At 37.5% G+C, this 19,576-nt stretch overlaps 1 protein-coding gene and 1 pseudogene across 4 annotated transcripts in view; both read right to left on the bottom strand.

The window, feature by feature from the left end:
* eml2 (EMAP like 2) overlaps positions 1–17,962 on the bottom strand; it is a 43,143-nt gene extending 25,181 nt beyond the window's left edge. For 2 of the 4 annotated variants that reach the window (XM_088345506.1, XM_088345508.1), the window contains exons 1-4: positions 17,795–17,962; positions 9,058–9,285; positions 7,803–7,920; positions 7,634–7,738 (exon numbers count right to left, since the gene is read on the bottom strand). In XM_088345506.1, coding sequence (XP_088201632.1) covers positions 7,634–7,738; positions 7,803–7,920; positions 9,058–9,285; positions 17,795–17,894 — 551 coding nt within the window. In that variant the 5' untranslated portion in view covers positions 17,895–17,962. Of the gene's footprint in view, positions 1–4,946; positions 5,069–7,633; positions 7,739–7,802; positions 7,921–9,057; positions 9,286–13,170; positions 13,295–17,794 lie in introns of those variants that run through there. The other 2 variants (XM_088345507.1, XM_088345509.1) reach the window with 2 other exon arrangements.
* Positions 10,940–11,066, bottom strand: LOC148357770 (U2 spliceosomal RNA; annotated as a pseudogene).
* Positions 17,963–19,576: the final 1,614 nt, after the last annotated feature.

Raw genomic sequence — 19,576 nt, 5'->3', positions numbered from 1 at the left:
GGTTCAAATCCAGCTCCAGACTTCCTGTGCGGAGTTTGTATGTTCTCCCCGGTTTCCTCCCACATTCCAAAAACATGCATTTCAGGTGAATTGGCCGGTCCAAATTGTCCCTAGGTGTGAATGAGCGAATGAGTTGTCTGTCCCTGTGTGCCCTGCGATTGGCTGGCAACCAGTTCAGGGTGTCCCCTGCCCACTGCCTGGAGATGGCTGGAATGGGCTCCAGCCCCCCCCCCGCGACCCTAATGAGGATAAGCGGTACGGCTAATGAGATGAGATGAGATATCTGACCTATGTAACAAGCATATCCATGAGATTTTGTTATATTAAACACAAGAGGAGAAGAAGATTTGTAAAATGTATTTAATAAGGAACATAAAGGGGTAGGGAAAATAAGCATCTGCTTCTGACTACCCCTTTTGGAACATGTTATGTGACATCATTTTGTTGTTGACTCATTGTTTTTGTCCTGGTTTTATTCTAATGTTCGAAATAAAGTTTTCATTCATTCATTCAATGTATTTGCAATCACCAACTCATTTTCCACACATAACTCAATCAATTTCTTCCCACTCTCATTTCTTCCTGGTACTCCATATCTACCAATCACATTTTCAACCCTTCCATCACCCACTCTAGCATTCAGGTCACCTAGTATTACTACTTTCCACCCTTCCTTCGCATTTGCCACACATTCGGACAAATCCTCCCAGAACTTCTCTCTCTCCCCAGCACTTCTTTCTGAACCGGGTCCATATGCACTTATAAACATCCATACCTCTACACCCCATTTTAACCTCACCCACATCAATCTGGATGATATCTCTTTCCACTCCACCAGTTTTTCCTTTGCTTTCTCACTCAAAAGCACAGCCACTCCTTCTTTAGCATGTCCACCCGTAACTCCAGACCTTCTACCATACATACCTCCAAGCTGTAATTCACCCTTTCCTTTCATCTTTGTTTCACTCAAGGCTAACACATCAACCCTCCTTTTAGTCATCATCCTTCCGATCTCCTCTTTCTTCCACTCAGTCGCTTTACTTCCACATCCTCTCACATTTAGTGACCCTATAACTAGGGTTTGCGAGACCTTTCGGTCTTCCACCCCCCTTTATTTGCCTTGCTGTCTCTTAGGGAGTAGAGATAGAGAGAAGAGGATCCCCAGTCCCCTCGCTTCCTCCACTTTAGTCGCCTCTTACGACACGCAGCAGACCACAGTGGGAGAGTTTTCACACTTCCCAGGGGGAGAGGGCCCCTCACTACAGGCTATTTGATCAATTTAGCAAAAGAACTAAAGGTTTCAACATTTTAGCGCTACAAAATGTCTCTGAATTTTCCTTTTAGTGTTTATCTTGTTTTTCTGTTCCATGTCAGGATTTCAATTAAAGTTTATGTTTTTTTAGGGACTTCCATAGAAACACTGACAAGACGCCAGGCTAAAGAGTGGGAGAAAACAAAACCGAGGAACTCGGCAAACACACAAAGACGAGTTTTGTCTCCAACAAGGTGCGAGTGTGTGCGTCTGTGTCTCTCTCCTAGCCAACGAGGCGAGATGTTAATGAGAGTAATGCATGATGGGTAATTGAACATGGCCAATGGGCCGTGGTCCAAATGGATCTGGTGCTCTTTTGACTTGCACTTTTCACAACTGAAGCGATGCGTGTGATTGTGAGGCAGTCAAGTGTACGCTACAAATTATCATTACAACAAAAACCCTCTTACACACTGTCTACTATACCTTTTCTGATTCCGCTTTACGTGTTTCTTGCTGTTCTAATAATGAATAGAGACTATTCTTAGTTGTGTCTTGATGTGACTCTGCATATAGCAAAAAGGTTTCTTCAGTTATTAACGTGAATTTAAAAATATATATTTTTGAAGCACCAAAATATTTTTTTAAATATCAAGAAAAACACAGCTCTTTCGCTTGAAATCCCCCCCCTCCAAAACGTAAAAAAATACAATTACGAGTGATCTGGGACTAGGTATTGGCCTTTTTCTCCCTCAGCGTTTCACTTTCAGTTAGTGAGACGGGTACAAAAAGTGCTGGAGCTAAGATCAGCAGGCTATTGGAGTTTTCTTATCTGAGGGTTGGTTCCTCTACTGTTCTTCTTGCAAGTTGAAAGTCCATTGATGTCTTCTCTCCTTATTTTGAGTGTATACCAAATCATGGTGGGCCATGATGAAAACGCTAGTTTAGATGTTGTTGTATTATTTAATGTGATCAAAAATAAGTGCCACAAAGAGCAAGGAAAAGTGCAAACTACCCAGACTCAAAGTGACCAAACTGCACTATTTTTCTAATCATCTGCATTTCACAGGAATTGTGGTTGAGTGTTCCCAAAGCAGCAAGCTGGCGGGCAATCATGTCAGCTCCTTCTAAGTGAGCTTCATCTTATGTAAATAAATACAAGTTTCTTTAAAAAAAAAAAAAAAAAAACACAATCATGATAGATCATGTAGTTTTGCTTTTTATTCTAGTCAATATATATATTTAATGAAATATACTTTTTACTACCAGGAGGTTCTAAACAACACACAATGTCCCTTTAAGGCCTCCTCCTAACTGAATACTAAAACATAATGTGAAAAGTACCACTCGAAACAACGTAGGGACTGAATAACAACTGATTGAATGGATTCATCAAAGTCAAATAAGTATATCACGACGTCAACAATTACACCAAATACATGAATAATAACAGAGTGCATTCGTTACGACTAAATCAGTAAATGAGTAATTAATGACTGAAATAATAAAAAGATTAAAAATAAAGAACTACTACTACATTCATGACGCATATCATTATTCCAACAGTATCACACACTGGTGTACACGTACACACAAACACATTCATTGTGTTTGTGCTGAGCCCGCACAAAACACATTTAATCGATTAGTTTGCTGCAATGCTGTTTTTTGCCATTTCTCCTCAGGCTGGGTTCAATCAGTTCTTGCGTGTACATGAAGCTATTAAGATTCAAAGGACTTGACCAGAGTTACATTTACACCAATACATTTACTTGAGTAAGTTTTGGGACATTTTATACTTCTACATGTATTTTCAAATCACTATCCTTTTTACTTTTCCCTATAAAGATTTGTGAAACTGTACTCTTACCCACCTACATTAGGCTACATTGAAGGCGTTACATAAATCCCCTCCACTTAACTACACATTTGTCTCTCCTAAGGTACTTTTTTTTTGTCAGTGACTTAGTTTCATTTATTTAGATTTGACCAGTGACCCAAACAACGACTAGGACTAACATTTACAGGGACTTGTAATCTAGTGTTGATTGGATGGACTGATGATCATAAAAATAATAAACAAGACATTGCCAAAGTTAGTCAGTACTTAGATAGTTTTTTTCACCAAGTTATGGTTTAATTTTACTTAAGTCATTTTTTAGATGACCACTTTTTATTTCAACTTGAGCCATATTATTCTAAAGTAGCAGTACTTGAGTACAACTTTTGCCAACTCTACCCAACTCTGGATGTGAGTTTTCTTTCGCCATGTGGGAATTTCTAATGCACTGTTACTTTGCTTCTAATGGACTCGCAAGAACCACACACTGCACTCAAACAGATACTTTTTGTGCCTGTCTGTCTAAGTGTGTGCGTCTCTGTGTGACGTAACCGTCTTGTTCAAATAAGAACACTGCGGGACGCCAATTTATTTTACTCAAATTGTTAGGAAAAAAAAAAAACATGCATGACAATCTTGAACACAACATTACCGGTCCTCCTGTGTGCGGAGCTTATATTAAAATGAAATATACATTTGATGGATAATTCATGAATCATTATCAAATAACACATTGAAAAAAATACTTGAAAGGATAACAAATTGATTCTCTTAAAAGTGTGACTTTAAGAGACTGTGTATAGTGTGTAGCGCCTCCTAGTGTTTAAAAAAACTTCATTAAAAAAAAACAATATTTATTTAAATAAGCAAAATTCTTATATAAATGTGCATTTATTTTGCACTTTCTTTTGCATCTGCATCATTTAAGCGATGTGTCCACAGAAAACGTTTATTAAAGCAACAGTGTGTTATTTAGCACCTCTGAATGGTTAAAAAAAAGTCAATTAAAAAGAAAATAATACTGATTGAGATCATAATAAGATACATGAACTATCATATAAATGAGCATTTCTTCAAATACTTGGTGGTAGAGAAATGTATATTTATTTTAAATAAAATGAGCCCCACACAGACGAAGCTGACCTATTCATCAGCCATCTTGCTGCTACGATTACCTGGGGAAAAAACAATTAGTAAAAGGCTGATCAAAAAATTTAGAAGGAGATGCTTCTTGGGCACTTTGGGTCTCCGTAATTTGTATTCTTCCTTGTGCTTTTAGCACTCGTTTTTGGTTGCACTACACAATACAGCGACATTTGGCGTTTAAATAGTGTACAGTGTTTCTTTAAAAGAGTAACTATAAGGAACTGTGTTTCATTAAACGCCTCTTCCTTGTAAAAAATACTACATTATAAGATTGAAAAAAAGAACAATATTGATTTAAAAAATACTTATAAGTCTAGAAGTGTGCATTTTTTTATAAGAGCCTCACCCAGAGGGAGCTAACATATTTTTCCTCCATCTTGCTGCAACGGGTCCAAAAAAAACTAAAAAGCTTGCGAGAAGCTTGGCAAAAAAAACAGAACGGAGAAAGGAAAAAAGCTAGTTTGGTCACTTTAAGTGCTTTTTAGCTGTAATACATAATGCAGCAACATTTAGTGCTCAAATAATACACACTGTCCCTTTGAAGGAGAAAGTCATTCATATCCGCACTGGACTGTCATGAAACAGTAAACACAAGACCGACATGAAGTTTAAAACAACATATGTAATATTCTGCAAAAAATCTGCTCAACATTGCAATACACCGAACATAATATCGATTTGAGTTTCTTACAGCTCATAAAGTTTTACCTGCTTGATTTCTTCATGGCGACTTGGCGTCCGTTACACACTCCAGCAGACTTTCTAACTGTGACTGAGTGCTTGTGTGCTGCTCAGCAACACTTTGTCACTTCCTCCTTTAGCCTGCCAACTCATTCTTTTTTTTTTTTCCACCAATCAGGAGTCACTTCCCTGCCTCGGCCAGCCCCGCCCACTGCTCACCGCCCCCTTTTCCAAACAGAAACGTGATGCCATCAGCAGCGGAAATAACGATCGCTGCGGATAGCTGCATCTCATTATCTTAAAGGGACAGTGTGTATTAGGGGGGTAGTATTCAGTGCCTCCTATTGGTTGGAAAAAACTTTTGTTCAGTCAAAAAAAAAAAAAACATTGATTTGAATACTAGGCAAAAAAAAAAACTGTCATACCAATATTAATTTCTATGAAAGAAATCATAGTTTGACGAATTTGTATTCCTTTTACACTGTAGAATCCCCACTTAGGTCAGCGCCATGTTTGTCCGGTATCCTGCTGCCACGCTGTGATGTGTATCACTGCTCTTTGTTCAGACGACCCAGTGCCACAGTACACATCGGGGCTTTAATTTTCATGCAAGATCTGGTTAAATGTCTTTAAACGGAAATTGTTGTTAAACTGAAAGCATCAGTTATAATTTCTAATATTTCATATAGATAGTAAGCAGAAGCATGAGCTGTCAATCAAATGAATGCAGAAAGTGAGAGAGTGTTGCATTTGCTGATCCTAGAAGTTTGCCCTTTTCACATGACAGTCCAAATAAAGGGACAGTGTGTACTATATAAACAATAGATGTTGCTCTATTGTGTAGTGCAATCGGAGTGCAACAAAGCACAAAGAAAAAACTAACTATGGGGACTGAAAGTGACCAAACTGCAGGGTTTTTTTTCTAAAATTATTCGTCGAACTAACATGAGGCTCATGTTATGTAAAATAAATACAAATTTTTCAACCTACGAGTTTTTTTAAGCAGTAGGTGGAGCTAAATATACTTCAATCACCTATAATTTAATGTTTTTCATTTTAAAAATGAATTTTTTCTAAATCCATATATATTGGTTAGCAATAGTTCATTATAATGAATGATATTGAGTATACTGGATATCTTTAATTCTATTTTATAGTTATCCGTATATTTTCAACCACTGATAACTTAAATTAATTAAATAAAAGAAATAACTCATTGTTATGCCACAAAATGTGAAATGATTTACAGTGACCACATGAAAAATAATTAATTTAATTTTCAAAATTTTAATTCCCTGACCTATGAGTATCAAAAAAGTTAATGTGATGTTTTTTTACAGATTACAATTTTTAATAAAAAGTTTTTTTTACTGTCCCTTAAAATGATTTTTATCATTCCAGGAGTTTCACCTAATGTATTTATTACCTTTATGCATTTTATTGGGAAAAAAAGATACATAGGTACAACATGAACCAGATTCATTATTTTATCCTTGGGTAACTTGTAGAACATTTGAGATAGGAGTAAATATATTAAAATATCATTAATAACATTTTTTTAAATCATTTGATTACTTAAAAGATATTTTGGGTAAATTAAGAAGATTATGATTGTTATTTTCGTTTATCCCCTGAAATGTATTTAACATTTTGTAACAATTAATTAATTATTTATTCACGCTAAATATTAATTATTGACAATATGCGATTAACTGTAATAGAATTAAAACATATGGTATATTCAATACTATTCATTATATTAAATAATTGCCAGATTATATCTGCATGATTTTTAAAAATGCAGTTTTAAAATTTGGCAAAAATGACCTAAAATATCGCAAAATAATAATTATAATTTTGACAAATGATCTGCTTAAAATTACTACTAATAACCATCCATCCATTATCCTCACTGCTTACTGTGTTATTGGAGCCCATCCCAGCTATTTCTGGCCAGTGGGCTGGGGACACCCTGAACTGGTTGTATTACAAATATTTTGTTTTAATTTTAGACAAATAAACATGAATTCTGTATAAGTATTTGGAGCAGAAATGTAACAATGACAATTGGTTTTTTTTTGCAATTAAGGTTTAAATTAATCTTCTCAATCAGTCAGGTTCTAGGTTCCCAAATTTCAACTGTTTCTCAGAGAGGAGTGGTAAATGGTAAGTGGCCTGCATTTATATAGCACTTTTCAAGTCAATGAAGACCTCCCGAAGCGCTTTACAATGTGCTTCACACTTACCCATTCACACACTCACACACCAATAGCGGCCATGCAGCCATGCAAGGCGCCAACCTGCTTATTGGGGGCATTAAGGATTCAGTGTCTTGCCCAAGGACACTTCGACATATAAAACGGAGGAATGGAACCTGCGACCACTTGATCCCAAGACGAGCACTCTACCTCCTGAGCTAACTGTCCTTTTCAATTAAATGATTATTGTCATATCTAAAATTGGACAATTTATGTTATTTCCTGGGTTGGTGCATCAGTAAAAATATCTTCACAGTTGAAATATACGGTGAAATTAAATTTGAAGCTCCTCTGACCCACACAGTACTGAAAAAAAATAATTTAAAAAAAATAATAGTGACACTAAATGATAAACACGAAAAAGATTGTAATCCATTTGGGAAATGATTTCTGTACCTATTAAGGAAAATATTCAAACATCAAATTGTTTGAGAACACGAGTTTGTCCCAGCTGACCTTTTCCCTCCTGTGGAGCTGCTGGACGAAGTTGTCCGACTTCGACTCTCTGCAGCCGCAGCTTCCCTCCTGACCAGCGTGAGGCGCTCTGTCGACATGCTTTTCCTGCAAAGAAATCGAACGTTCTCAATCGATCCACACTTTTTTGCCTGTATACAAACGTATGTACCTCTTCATGGAGTTCAACACATCCTTCTTCGGTGAGGACGGTGATGAAAGTAGGCGTTTGTGTTGCACGTATCCGTTGCTGAGCGGCTTGGAAGGAAGTGCCTGGAGTAGCTGATGAACTGAACATAAATGTTAGCCTCTTTCCGATTCTAATGCTAACGCTGATTGCTTATGGTACAATAATAACTTTTAGCTAAATGCTCAAACCTCAACTTACTCAAAGATACCGGTCAGTCATTTTCTAAATTCATTATAAAGGGACATTGCGTATTATTTACCATTAATATTTAATATACATAGAAAAAAACAGTATTGATTTAAACAATAAGCAAAAATACATTAACTATCATAAGAATGTGCACTTGTTAAATACTAGGTCAATCGTACATGCATCCAGGTCACGTTATAGCAACATCTAGTGGTCAAATATTACACAGTGCCCCTAAGAAAGGGCACAGTGTAATATTTAGCACATCCTAGTGAGAAAAAAAAAACTCATTCATTTTAGAAAAAATTGTTATCTAAATTTTTTTTTTTTAAATATTCATAGGTCAAGAAGTTTGTATTATTGTACATTTACATAATTTGTTTAACTTTTGGTTAATTGTTGGCTTTTTAAAAATGTTTTCATCAAGATAAGTAAAATTGGGAGGAAAAGTGTATTATTAGTGTATTATTTGGAGTATCGTAATGGTAAAGAAATGATTGATCAAAGACCAGAAAAATTGATCTGAATTCTAAGCAAAAATACATGAACTATCATATAAATGATCTTTTTGAACAGTGCACTTTGATGAGAGGCAAAATGGTGTTGTTTGAGGACTGAGTGTCTGTGAATTGGAATCTTACTTAGACTTAGCACTCATTTTCGGTTGGTCAAATATTACATGTTTTCATCACGGCCCGCTGGTAGGTTTACAGTTTACTAGAAACTTAAAATAAAGAGAAAAGACATCAATTGGATTTTGAACTGGAGAGGACCCAACCCCAATTTTAACCCTTTCTAAAAGACCTCCGCCGACCGAGTCCTATTTTTTTGTTAAATCTTTAAGGTTACAAAAATGTTATTGTACTTTTTTTTCATTCCACTATTGTTACATTGAAATTTTCTTGCAATAGCCAAAATAAAGAGTCTCTCTAGTGTCTTTTGTCCGTTTACTCAAAGATACCAGTAAGTGTTTTTTTGGGGCGGGGGGTTCAAAAACAGAGTTTAGAACCGGCTAATTAGATATAGCTATGCAAAACTGAGGACTTACCCTTAGCGGGCGGGGCCGTGCCAGACAGCAATCGCCTCCCGGTGGCGCGAGCGCCCCCTGGCTGCTGCAAGCCCGGACAATGTTCCTCGCAGAAGCCGAGCCGGCGAAGGGCGTCAGCCAGAGCTGCCTTCAGGAGCTGGATGTCGTCCTCCTGCAGCTGAAGCTTCTGCTCCAGATGAGATACGCGGTCCTCCATGTCCATATTGCTGACCGCCGACATGGTGTCATCTACTCAAAAAGACACACATTTTAGGTGGGGATCTCTGGCAACCTGTTAAGGTTGAAAAGTAGGGATAAAAATTAAAAATCAACCAAAAAATAGGTAAACAACATTTTCGGAATTATTCATTCTGTTATTTACTGTTTCGAGAAATCAATCGTGCAAGTGTTGTTTTTTAACTGAGGTATAAACATTGAGTGGAGAGGTGTTATCAAAGGATAGTGGAATGTTTGGACATGTTCTACAGGCTGGGCAGGGCACCTGTATGATGCAGCAGGGGTAAACCAGTGAAAGCTGCCCGGCCCTGCTGTTGAACAGAAGAGTGTGTAGTGTCATCCTGACCCGAGTGACACAGCCGCTTTCTTGTTTCCCATTTCATATGGAGGGACGAAAGCATGACCAACTTGGGTGCTGGGGTGCTTAACTTGTTTAGGTGTTTGGGTTGGCCATTGTTAAATGTTTTTCTGTTTTTAGCTACTTTTTCCTTTTTTCATGTACGTGTCTCTCTTTCTGTCGGTCACCCCTCTCAAGGGATATGACCAGGGTGGGTAGGAAGGTAGGTAGGTAGGTAGGTAGGTAGGTAGGTAGGCAGGAAGGTAAACATTTGCCACCATCTGTTCTGGCAACGAATACAGGAAATGTTGCTACCCCATTGATCCACTGTTGTAATATTAGAACGTTCTCATAAAGTTTTATTTTTTGTTAAAGTAAAACGATTATATTATTCAAAACAAAATGTTCTTCTGTCGGTGTATAATTTTACCATATTTTTTTTCTTCATTTTCTGCATTTTTACATTATTTTCTTAGTTTACTATAATTTTGTTTTCAATGCTTGCATTCAAACTTTCTAAAATGTCCTGTTGACAAAAAGTTAAACACAAAAGATCAGGTTTTAGTAATAGTTTTTTATTTTGTTTTTGATAACAAAATAGTGACTATAGTTTTTCAGATGTGGAACTCCAGGATAAAAATGTAATAAAAGAGAAAAACAGGATAAAGAATGAATAAAAATAGACAAATGCTGAATAGTTTTAAAGTAGCAGAATTACATTATATATTTTTGAGGGTCTACCAAACTATTTTTAAGGACAAATAAAGACTACCTCAAGGTCCAAATTTTTTCAGAAAAATAGGAGATAAAATGTGCTTTTTTCCCCTCAGTCATTAGTTCTATACTATTTTTTATATTAGATGTATATATAAAATTTCACACGGATGTCAAAACTACTTGTGGCGTCATTGTGTTAAAAAAAAGGACAACGATTCTTTGAGCCCCCTCTTCAAAGACACATCTGTGTGAATGTGTGGGAGGCTTGATGTTTTCTCAAAGGTTAAAAGAACAATAAGAGCTTACGGGAAACCTGATCGTGTTTAATAATTCAGATGCAAGAGCAAACAAAGAGACTCTTCTGTTAATGAAACTTGAGTACATTACCAAGCAACTTGTGAATAATACAACAGGTGATAGAATTTTTACAAACTTACAGCCACAAACTTTTAACGGGGGTTTTTAAGGGTTATTGATCTATCTTCGTTATTCATTATCCATTATCCGTAATCGGTCAGTTCATAATACGCTACAAAGCCAAGGAGCCGGGACTCTTACTCTCAGCCAAAAGGCTAAGCTAAGGTCCTAGCCCTAAAGCCTTGCTGCGATCATTGCGAATGCACCGTTCCCGGAGGTACTGCAATACCGGGCCGATGCGTGGAGTGGACAGAGCAAGCTCTTATTCCATCTCCAGAATGCAAAAATGAGCTCTCAAGCATAAGGCCAAAAGGCCAAGCACCTGATGCGTCCAACGGTGACCACCAGTGGTACCTGGACCAAACACTTATCACTGATAAAGTACACAGGAAGTACCTGAAGCCTCTTTTACGTCACATCAAGATGATGCACACTAAAGACGTTTATTCAAAAAAATGTCACTTTAATGACAAAATCAATGCTGTTGTCCTATTCATTCATTTTCAAACCTCTTAATATAAGGCCTGTATTATACTCATTTAACAGTCTACAAGTCAAACACTGTAGACCAGAATTCAAGGCGTGTTAAATTTTTGACCGTTGCTTAAAAGGGACAGTAATATTTAGCGCCTCCAGTAGGTACAAAAAACAACAAAATTCACTCACAGTATTGATTTGTATAGTAAGCCAAATTACATAAAATATATCGACATTCATTTTTTAGAAATACTCGTGGGTCCAAAACTACCATTTATTTGACATAAAACGAGCCTCACTTAAAGAGAGCAGACATTATTGTCCGCCATCTTGCTGCCTCGTGTACCCAAAAACCTCAAAAGGTCTGAGCAAAAAAAAAAAAAAAAAAAAAAGGAAAATGGTGTGTCTTGGTCACTTTGAGGCACTGTAGTTTGTATACTTCCTTGCGCTTTTTAACACTGATTTCGGGTGCACTGTACTATACAGCGGCATCTAGTGGTCAAATAATACATGCTGTCCCTTTAATAGTTTGAAATAATATACAATTTTTAAAAAACTAGCAAGGAAATTGTAAAGTAGCTGGTGACTCTTAGTTTTTCATCTTGCTCTTAAAGGGATACTGTGTTATTTAGTGCATTCTAGTGTTGAAAAAATAATATTCCTTGAAAAAAAATATTCATTTCAATAATAGGCAATAATAGAAATAAATGAACTATCACATAAACATGCATTTTTTAAAATTAGGTAGGTCGAGAAATTAGCATTAATTTTACATAACACGTGCCTCACTTATCGGTAGCTAGCATAATTCTCTGTCATCTTGCTTCTGGGTCCCCCCGCAACCTTAAAACCCTGTGAAAGGCTGTGCAACAATGGTGCATTTGTTCACTTTGAGTCCCTGTAATTCTTATTTTTCCTTGTTCTTGTAGCACTCGTTTGCAGTTGCACTACACAATACAGTGATATCTAATGGTCATAAATGAAATAGTATCCCTTCAAGTTTCATCAGTACTTGCCAAACCCAGTCTTGAAAAAGTGCTGATGTGAAGTAGGAATTGTACCACTACCTGTAAACTTTTGTTTTTATTAGGCCCGCTGATACGTTTATAGTTTAGTGGCCTGGAGAGGGATAGGCGCAACTATGCTGTATTTGCCCAAGACACACCACAGAAAATGGTGCCCCCTCCGACCCATGTAGTTAAAGGATACACTCAAAATAAGGAGAGAAGTCATCAATGGATTTTGAACTCACAAGGAGAACAGAAGAGGATTCAGTCCCCAGATTATAAATTTAAAAGCCATCCCCTGAACCCTTTCCTTTATTCAAATCTCCTAGGTTACAAAGACATTGTCCGCCAACTTGGTTCTATGGCAACCTCCAAATATAAAAAACCTTGCAAAAGGCTAAGCAAAAAAAATTGAAAAAAAATTGTATGGTTTGGTCATTCGGAGTGACCGTAGTTTGGATTCTTCCTTTTGTTTCGTAGCACTCATTTTTAGTTGCACTACACATTACATGGACATCTAATATTACAAAATGTCCCTTTAAATTTTGCCATGTTTCATCACGGTAGAGCTCAGTACTGCCCAGACATGATGTTGCAAAACGTGGTACTACCCTGCCAAAGTCTACAAATAAAGAGTGACGCCCCTGTACCTTATCTACCCCTCTAAATTCTCCTCCAATGATACAACAGACTTGCATGAACTTACATTTAGGGTACTGTGTGCTATAAAATGAGTTGGGGAGGGCTGATCCAAACACCTTGAAACACACACGAACATGCAATAATTATTGCACCAGGCTGAAGTGATATGTGGTCACATGATCTCCGACAGGGAGCAAAGGAATGAAGACAGAAAGGATGAAGCGGATGGGAGGCATGACTGATGAAGATGATGTTGGAGATGGTAATGATGATGGTAATACAGTTCCGACTTTGGCCTACCTGCCATTTTGCCGGTTTTCTGGCTAATGTCCATCAAATAGTCTGCAGACTAGCAACAGTCAGGGAGGAGTCCTGCAGTCAGCGCAAACCCCTCCCCCAGCCTTTATTATTACCCCCCCCCCTCCTCCCATCACACCCATGCTCCCTCTGTTGCAGGAGACCACACCCACTTCGTCTTTCCTTTACCGGTATTCGCTTCCTTGGAACACGTGTGCAACACAAACATGATTTGTGTGCTAAAGCAATGACTTACACACATTTTTTTATTTACCATACTCACGAATGCACACTCCTGGAATCATGCAGACTTGCTTTGACACACAAGGTTAATCACGCACACACAAATTATGCACAATCACACATGCAAAAAAAACATTACGGCCAAACACACACCTGAAAATAATTCTCAAACACGCAATCAGACAACTATACACAGAGCAATCGTGAGAATCAGTGGATGTAGTACTGACGGTAGTCTGAGCACCACATGTGCTATCGCAATGGGATAATCCTATTCATGTAATATCGTGTAGGTCAGTGGACACTAGTGTGGACAGTCCAATCCCCAACCTTACTTACCTAAGTGTTGGCGCACAAATCACCACGTATTTTGGAAAAACCGAAATAATCCGTGAGAGAGCGTGAGAATTTTCGCAAGCTTCCTTTTATTTGAGACAATGGTTATACGTAAGTGGTTGATAGAAACACCGTCAGACTCGGTTACCAGCCTGGGATGTTGTCGGTGCAAACGGAGGAGGAAAAAAGTCCAAGCCGGAGGACGCGTTGCCTCCATTTAAATTAGGTGCCCTGCCTAATGGAAACGCATACGCCTCTGTTGTACTAGTGTTAATTGAATCTCCTTTTAAAGAACTGGCTTCTCCGGCTTGGCTCACATGTTTTTATGTTGCTTAAATCCATGGAGTGCCAATTATTATGTAACATTATGCAAAAATTGACTATTTTAAACTCTTTACTACTAAGCAACTTTAAAGTCAAGCAAAAACACAAAACAAAATGTCAATCAAAAATGTTGATTATTCAGTACAACAACAAAAAACTACGAAATATAAGACTAAACTATACAACTGCAGCTGTTGGTTATGTTTAACGTGCATAATTGCTGGGAAAAACATTGGGGGAAAAAAAAAAAAAAATTGTATTTTTAGGGGGAGAACTGATAAAATACAGTAAAACAGGTTGAAAATATTGTAAAATCCAAAATTCCAGCAGAAGCAAAATTAATAATGTATACCTCCTGAGCCACAGTGACCACAAAAGATTAAAAAAAAACTTTATACTGTCAATTTAAGAAATAAATACATTTTGAAGGGACAGCGTGCATTACTGCTAAAAGGAGTGCAATACAGTACAAGGTAGAATATAAATTGTGAAGACTCAAAGTGCCCAAAGCACAACATTCTTTAATTTTTTGGGCCCAGCTTTTTGTTTTTCTCAGGTACCTGTAGCAGCAAGATTGGGAACAAATATGCCCGCTCCCTCTAGGTCAGTGTGTTTCAATTACTTTCTGTCAAACATATGTCAAAAAAGGTCAAAATTCTCAACTTACGAGTACATTAGAAAATGTCTGTTGATATGAAAGTTCATATATTTTTGTTTGATATGAAAGCCATTATTGTTAGGGCATACAGGGGGCACACAATACGTACACTTAAGACATACGATACTAAAGTTTTCATGTTGCTAAGTCAAATATGTTTAGCTTATTATTTAAATCAATATTGTTGGGATTCATTTTGAAGCATTCTAGGCAAACAATGTGCCTCAAGGTCGTCTTGGCACAAAAACAATGAAAACACAGCATTAGATCACAGAACCAGAAGATGCGGAGGAAAAACCCAATTGATGTTACTCGTTTTATATAGTGTGGATTCTGAACAAGCTGCAACACACTAAACAATCAGCAGGTAGCGCAGTCTTGTAAATGCCATCCTTCAGAGAGGAATAAAATGTACACATCTAAATGGTGCAAACAGTGGCTACATAGTTGGACTAAGATTTCAAACATGTTCCAATTTTACTCCTCTAACCCTTTAAAGTTCCTGTAAAATTCCTCTAAACTCTCCACCCAAGACATATCCAAATTAACCATTATGGACAGTTTTTGTCTTGTTTAAAATTTAAGAAGCTTTGTCCCAAAAAAAATAGCCACTGCAAGTGCTACTGACATTGGGTAATCCAAGTTGTAACACACAGATAGTTTTTTTTTTCTGCGCTCACGTACCCACATGAGTGTAGCATAGGCATCTTAGCTAAAAAACAGCTGGGACAATAGCATGAAGCCTTACCTTGTCCCAGGTCAAATTTGATCACAATCTGAAAAACAAAGCATTGTATTCTTCACATTTTTCTAAAGGGCATGTCAAAGAGTTTCCAAAAGTGGCCGTTTGGAGATGACCGGTGTACAGCCCTAAAATCTTTGCAAATGGGTATTTATCTTTGGCCAATTTTAAGCGATTATGGAAGAGTTGTAAACGTTTGACTTGGATTTCTTGAAATAAAATCAATGATTGTTTACACTTGCGTGTGATAATGGTGCATAAAAATGAAACACTATTGACTTTACACACGTTTACTTTAAGCTTTGATTTGAATACACACAGTAAATGTGTCCATATTTACGTTGGAAATTTAATTGCCTAACCATCGTGTCAATCGTCACTATTAGCAAAAGATTTTTGAAGCCAATTTCGTCATGACATGTTCTTTTTCCAATACAGGCCCTCATAATTTATCACTTGACCGTGAAAAAAAGCTAGCAGTTGGCTGAGAGTGGTGTCAATGAAAAGGTCAGAGGCTACCAACCGTATTACAAATCATCTTACGAGTCCATTTATTTTTAAAGGTGAGTTATGGTGCAAAACAAATGGATTACAACGAGGATAGTCAAACAACTCAGGAATGCTTTTGGGCGGATTTTTTCTTATCTGTCGGCATTTTCGTGCATTTTGGAGTAAATATTTTTCACGGTTGGATTCACTGGGCTCTCATGAATGTAACCAGACCATGTTTGCAAGGAATTGTGTCACGAGTTATCATATCTTGAATCCCAAGACTTTGGGCTTTCCAATAATATGTGATATGACATATTTCAGTGACTGGTGACATCGTGAAGACACGACATGGTTTGTCAGCAGTCAGAAGGCCTGCCGGTGGGCCGTCGGAACGTTAAGGGGTTAAAATAACACCCTTAAGAATTATACATGAAATTCCGAAGAACAAATAAGGGCATTAAACTGCACTGTTCAAATGCCCAAAATGACCATGTAAAAACAGACTGAATGGAAAATTCAAGCCAAAAACAACCCTAGCTACAACATCCAAAACAAAAGTAAAGCTTTTAGTGTGTAGTTAAAAACACGTGTAACATTCAAACATGAGCTTCACAGGCTTCCGTTTCAAAAAAGGAAAACGACCCAAATGTAACACACAAAAATACAAGTATTTGAATGCATTTTTTTAAGATTAATTAACAAAGCTTGTTAAGGCAACAGCATGTATTATATGGTTCTTTACCATTGACTTATGCTGTTGTTTAGTTTTTTGGTACCATATACGCACTTTTAATGTTTGTATAGGGTCATTTATAGGGTTGGGGTATTTATGGATATTTTATTTTCTTTTAATTATTGGATGAATGAATGCTCCAAACAGTTTTTTTAGTCTTTTTGACAATAAACATTTTGAATCTTTCTAGTGGTAAAAAAACAAACAAACAAAAAAAATATATTAATAATTAAAACAATTTGGGTTAGAAAAAATAAGCAAACGTCAAAAATTTTGCATTAATTTTATTCAACATAAACCTCCCCTCCTTGATGGAGCTGACAAATGTGTCCGTCATCTTGCTGCTTCCAGTACCCAGAGAAAAAAAAAACGAAAGCTTGCAAAAGATTGGGCTAAAAAAACAAAACGTGCAATTTGGTCTCTTCGAATCTCCGTATTTGTATTTTTCCGTTTGCATTGTAGCTCATGTTTTCTAGTTGGACGACACAATACAGCAATATCTATTGGACAAACAATGCACACTGTACCCTTAATACATTTAGAGGGGAAATGTCCTAATCAACTATTCTGATTGGCTAAAATAGCATCACAGGGGTTATAGCGCCACATGTTGCTTTGGCATGAGCACCACAGAGTAGTAGGGGCACCATTTGTGTGCATCATGGGCAAGTACAGCCTGGTGGCACATATTGCTTTCCAACACAACAAACGTCCTTTTGGGTGTTGGGCGAATGTGCTAACCAGTGCAGAAATCCACACGCTTGGTAAAAAAAAGTGAAGAAGAAACCTCAGGTGATGCAAATCAATTAAAAAGCAATTCAACGTCGTCATAAATGTATGAGTCTCGGCTGTGGATGTCCCCACAACAGCAAAATGTTAAAATAACAATGGCTGCTTTGTAAATAATAACAACTTCAGAGTTCACTGAAAGGCATTCTTGTAACATTTAACACAAAAATAACGTTCCTAAGTGGTTATTTCTATGACGTGATATTATCTTATTTTTCTAAGACGTTCGGCGATCATTTAAGTGTGGGAATTACATCAAAAAGCAACAGACGTGTCAATTAAAGATTGTAATTTGAATGATTTCGCTGACCGTTGTTGCAATACTGTATGAGCAGGTTGTTGCTGTCGTACAAGCTCCCGCACGAAGACATCATATTCCCCTTTACCGTCTCTCTTCTCCCGTCCATCATTTTTCTTCTTTCTCTTTCTCACCTTTACCTGCTGCCACCTTCTTGCGCTGTCCTCAACTGAGTCTTAGTCAAACTATCAAAAGGGGCTACACTTCCGCCAAAACTCATTTTCAAAGTAAGAAAATTGATAATCGTCTTATTTCGCGAGCAGATTGTTTTGTGTACAGATTATTCAAAGGACTTCATAGGCCAAAAGTTAGAGCTACTCCAAGATCAAAACTTACTTGGACATTGATTAGTCACTTTAACAGTGACAGAAAACGTTATACTCAATAATAAAACATTAATTATGGGTTGTAAGCCCGAGGTGATTAAATACCCCATTTACACCTTTACTTTGAAACACATATTGCCTTGAAATCGTAACGTGACATTCGGAGACTAGCTTGGATCCCTACCAAAAAGACCTCCAACTTGAATAGTGTTTGAGTTAGCTGCATCCATAGCCTTTTCCTTTTAATTTGAAATTCAAACATTTTGTGGTTCCACGGCACTTTCGGGTAACTTGATAAATTATCCTCGCGTCCATCAGACGGGCGCAGCGAAGTCTTGCTGTTTCTATGGCAACAACTGCCTTCTGGTGTTTACCGATTCAGGCAAACGTGTCACGTGACCGAGGATCAATTACGGATATGTCGTAAAACCAAATTTATGATGTCACGGCTAATTATAAAGTGCTGCTAATTGCCCGGAGAAACCATACAGCAAACGTAAAAAAACATTTAACAATTGGAGGGTTTATTCAACAATTCACGATTTTTATTAGAAAACCCGTTATTTCGTTCTAAAAGTGTGTACCTTTTGAAATCAATTATTGGCCGGATCAGTCAGCCCAGAGTGCAGCTCTTCGTAATGCCCGCACGAGGACAGCAAACATTCGTTATCTGAAATTTAAACGCATACAAAAAACATACGATTGTTTATTGCATCAAAGCCTGATGACTTTGTACTTAATGTCAATTTGGACAAAAAAGGGTGAAAAGAAAACAATATTCGTACACTATAAAATGCTCTAATCAAAATTACTAAATTTGTTCTACTACGGTCGGTTTTTATACCCGGTTATAAAAATGGATAAACATTAACTACCATCCAAATTTACAGTATATATAGTTAATATTCATAAAAAAAGGGGGGGGGGGATCCAGCAGATCCGTTTTAATACCCCTCAGTTCATGTTTCAAGAATTTCTTTCCGGTACACGGTGTTCTTCGCAGACAATAAGGAATATGTGGCGGCTGTTAGCATGGTTTAATTTTTGTTGTTCTGCAAATCTGCAGCATGGCAAATGGGTGGTTAGCCCTCCGTTGCAAAGGTCCAGGGTTCAAGTCCAGCTACCACAGCCCTCTCGTATAGGGTTTGCATATTCTCCCCGTGCCTGCGTGGTTTACTTGGGCCCTCCGGTTTCCTTCCACATTCCAAAAACATGCATGTCAGGTTAAATGGCTTGTTCTAAGTGTCCCTAGGTCTGAATGAGCAAGTGAGATGTCTGTCCTGTGTGCCCTGTGACTGGTTAGCAACCAGTTCAGGGTGTCCCCTGCCCATTGCCCGAAGATAGCTGGGATGGGCTCCAGCACTCCCAGGACCCCACTGAGGATAGGCGGCACAGACAATGGATGGACGTCAAACTTTGCAACATATACACACACAAATCAGTGTGCCATGATTACCAATAGGACTTA

This window comes from Urocampus carinirostris, chromosome 10, assembly GCF_059441175.1.
Source record: "Urocampus carinirostris isolate Australia breed hairy pipefish chromosome 10, RoL_Ucar_1.0, whole genome shotgun sequence".
NCBI classification, from domain to species: Eukaryota; Metazoa; Chordata; class Actinopteri; order Syngnathiformes; family Syngnathidae; genus Urocampus; species Urocampus carinirostris.
Note: the sequence above shows the minus strand (reverse complement) of the source record. Positions and strands in the feature narration are given on the sequence as shown.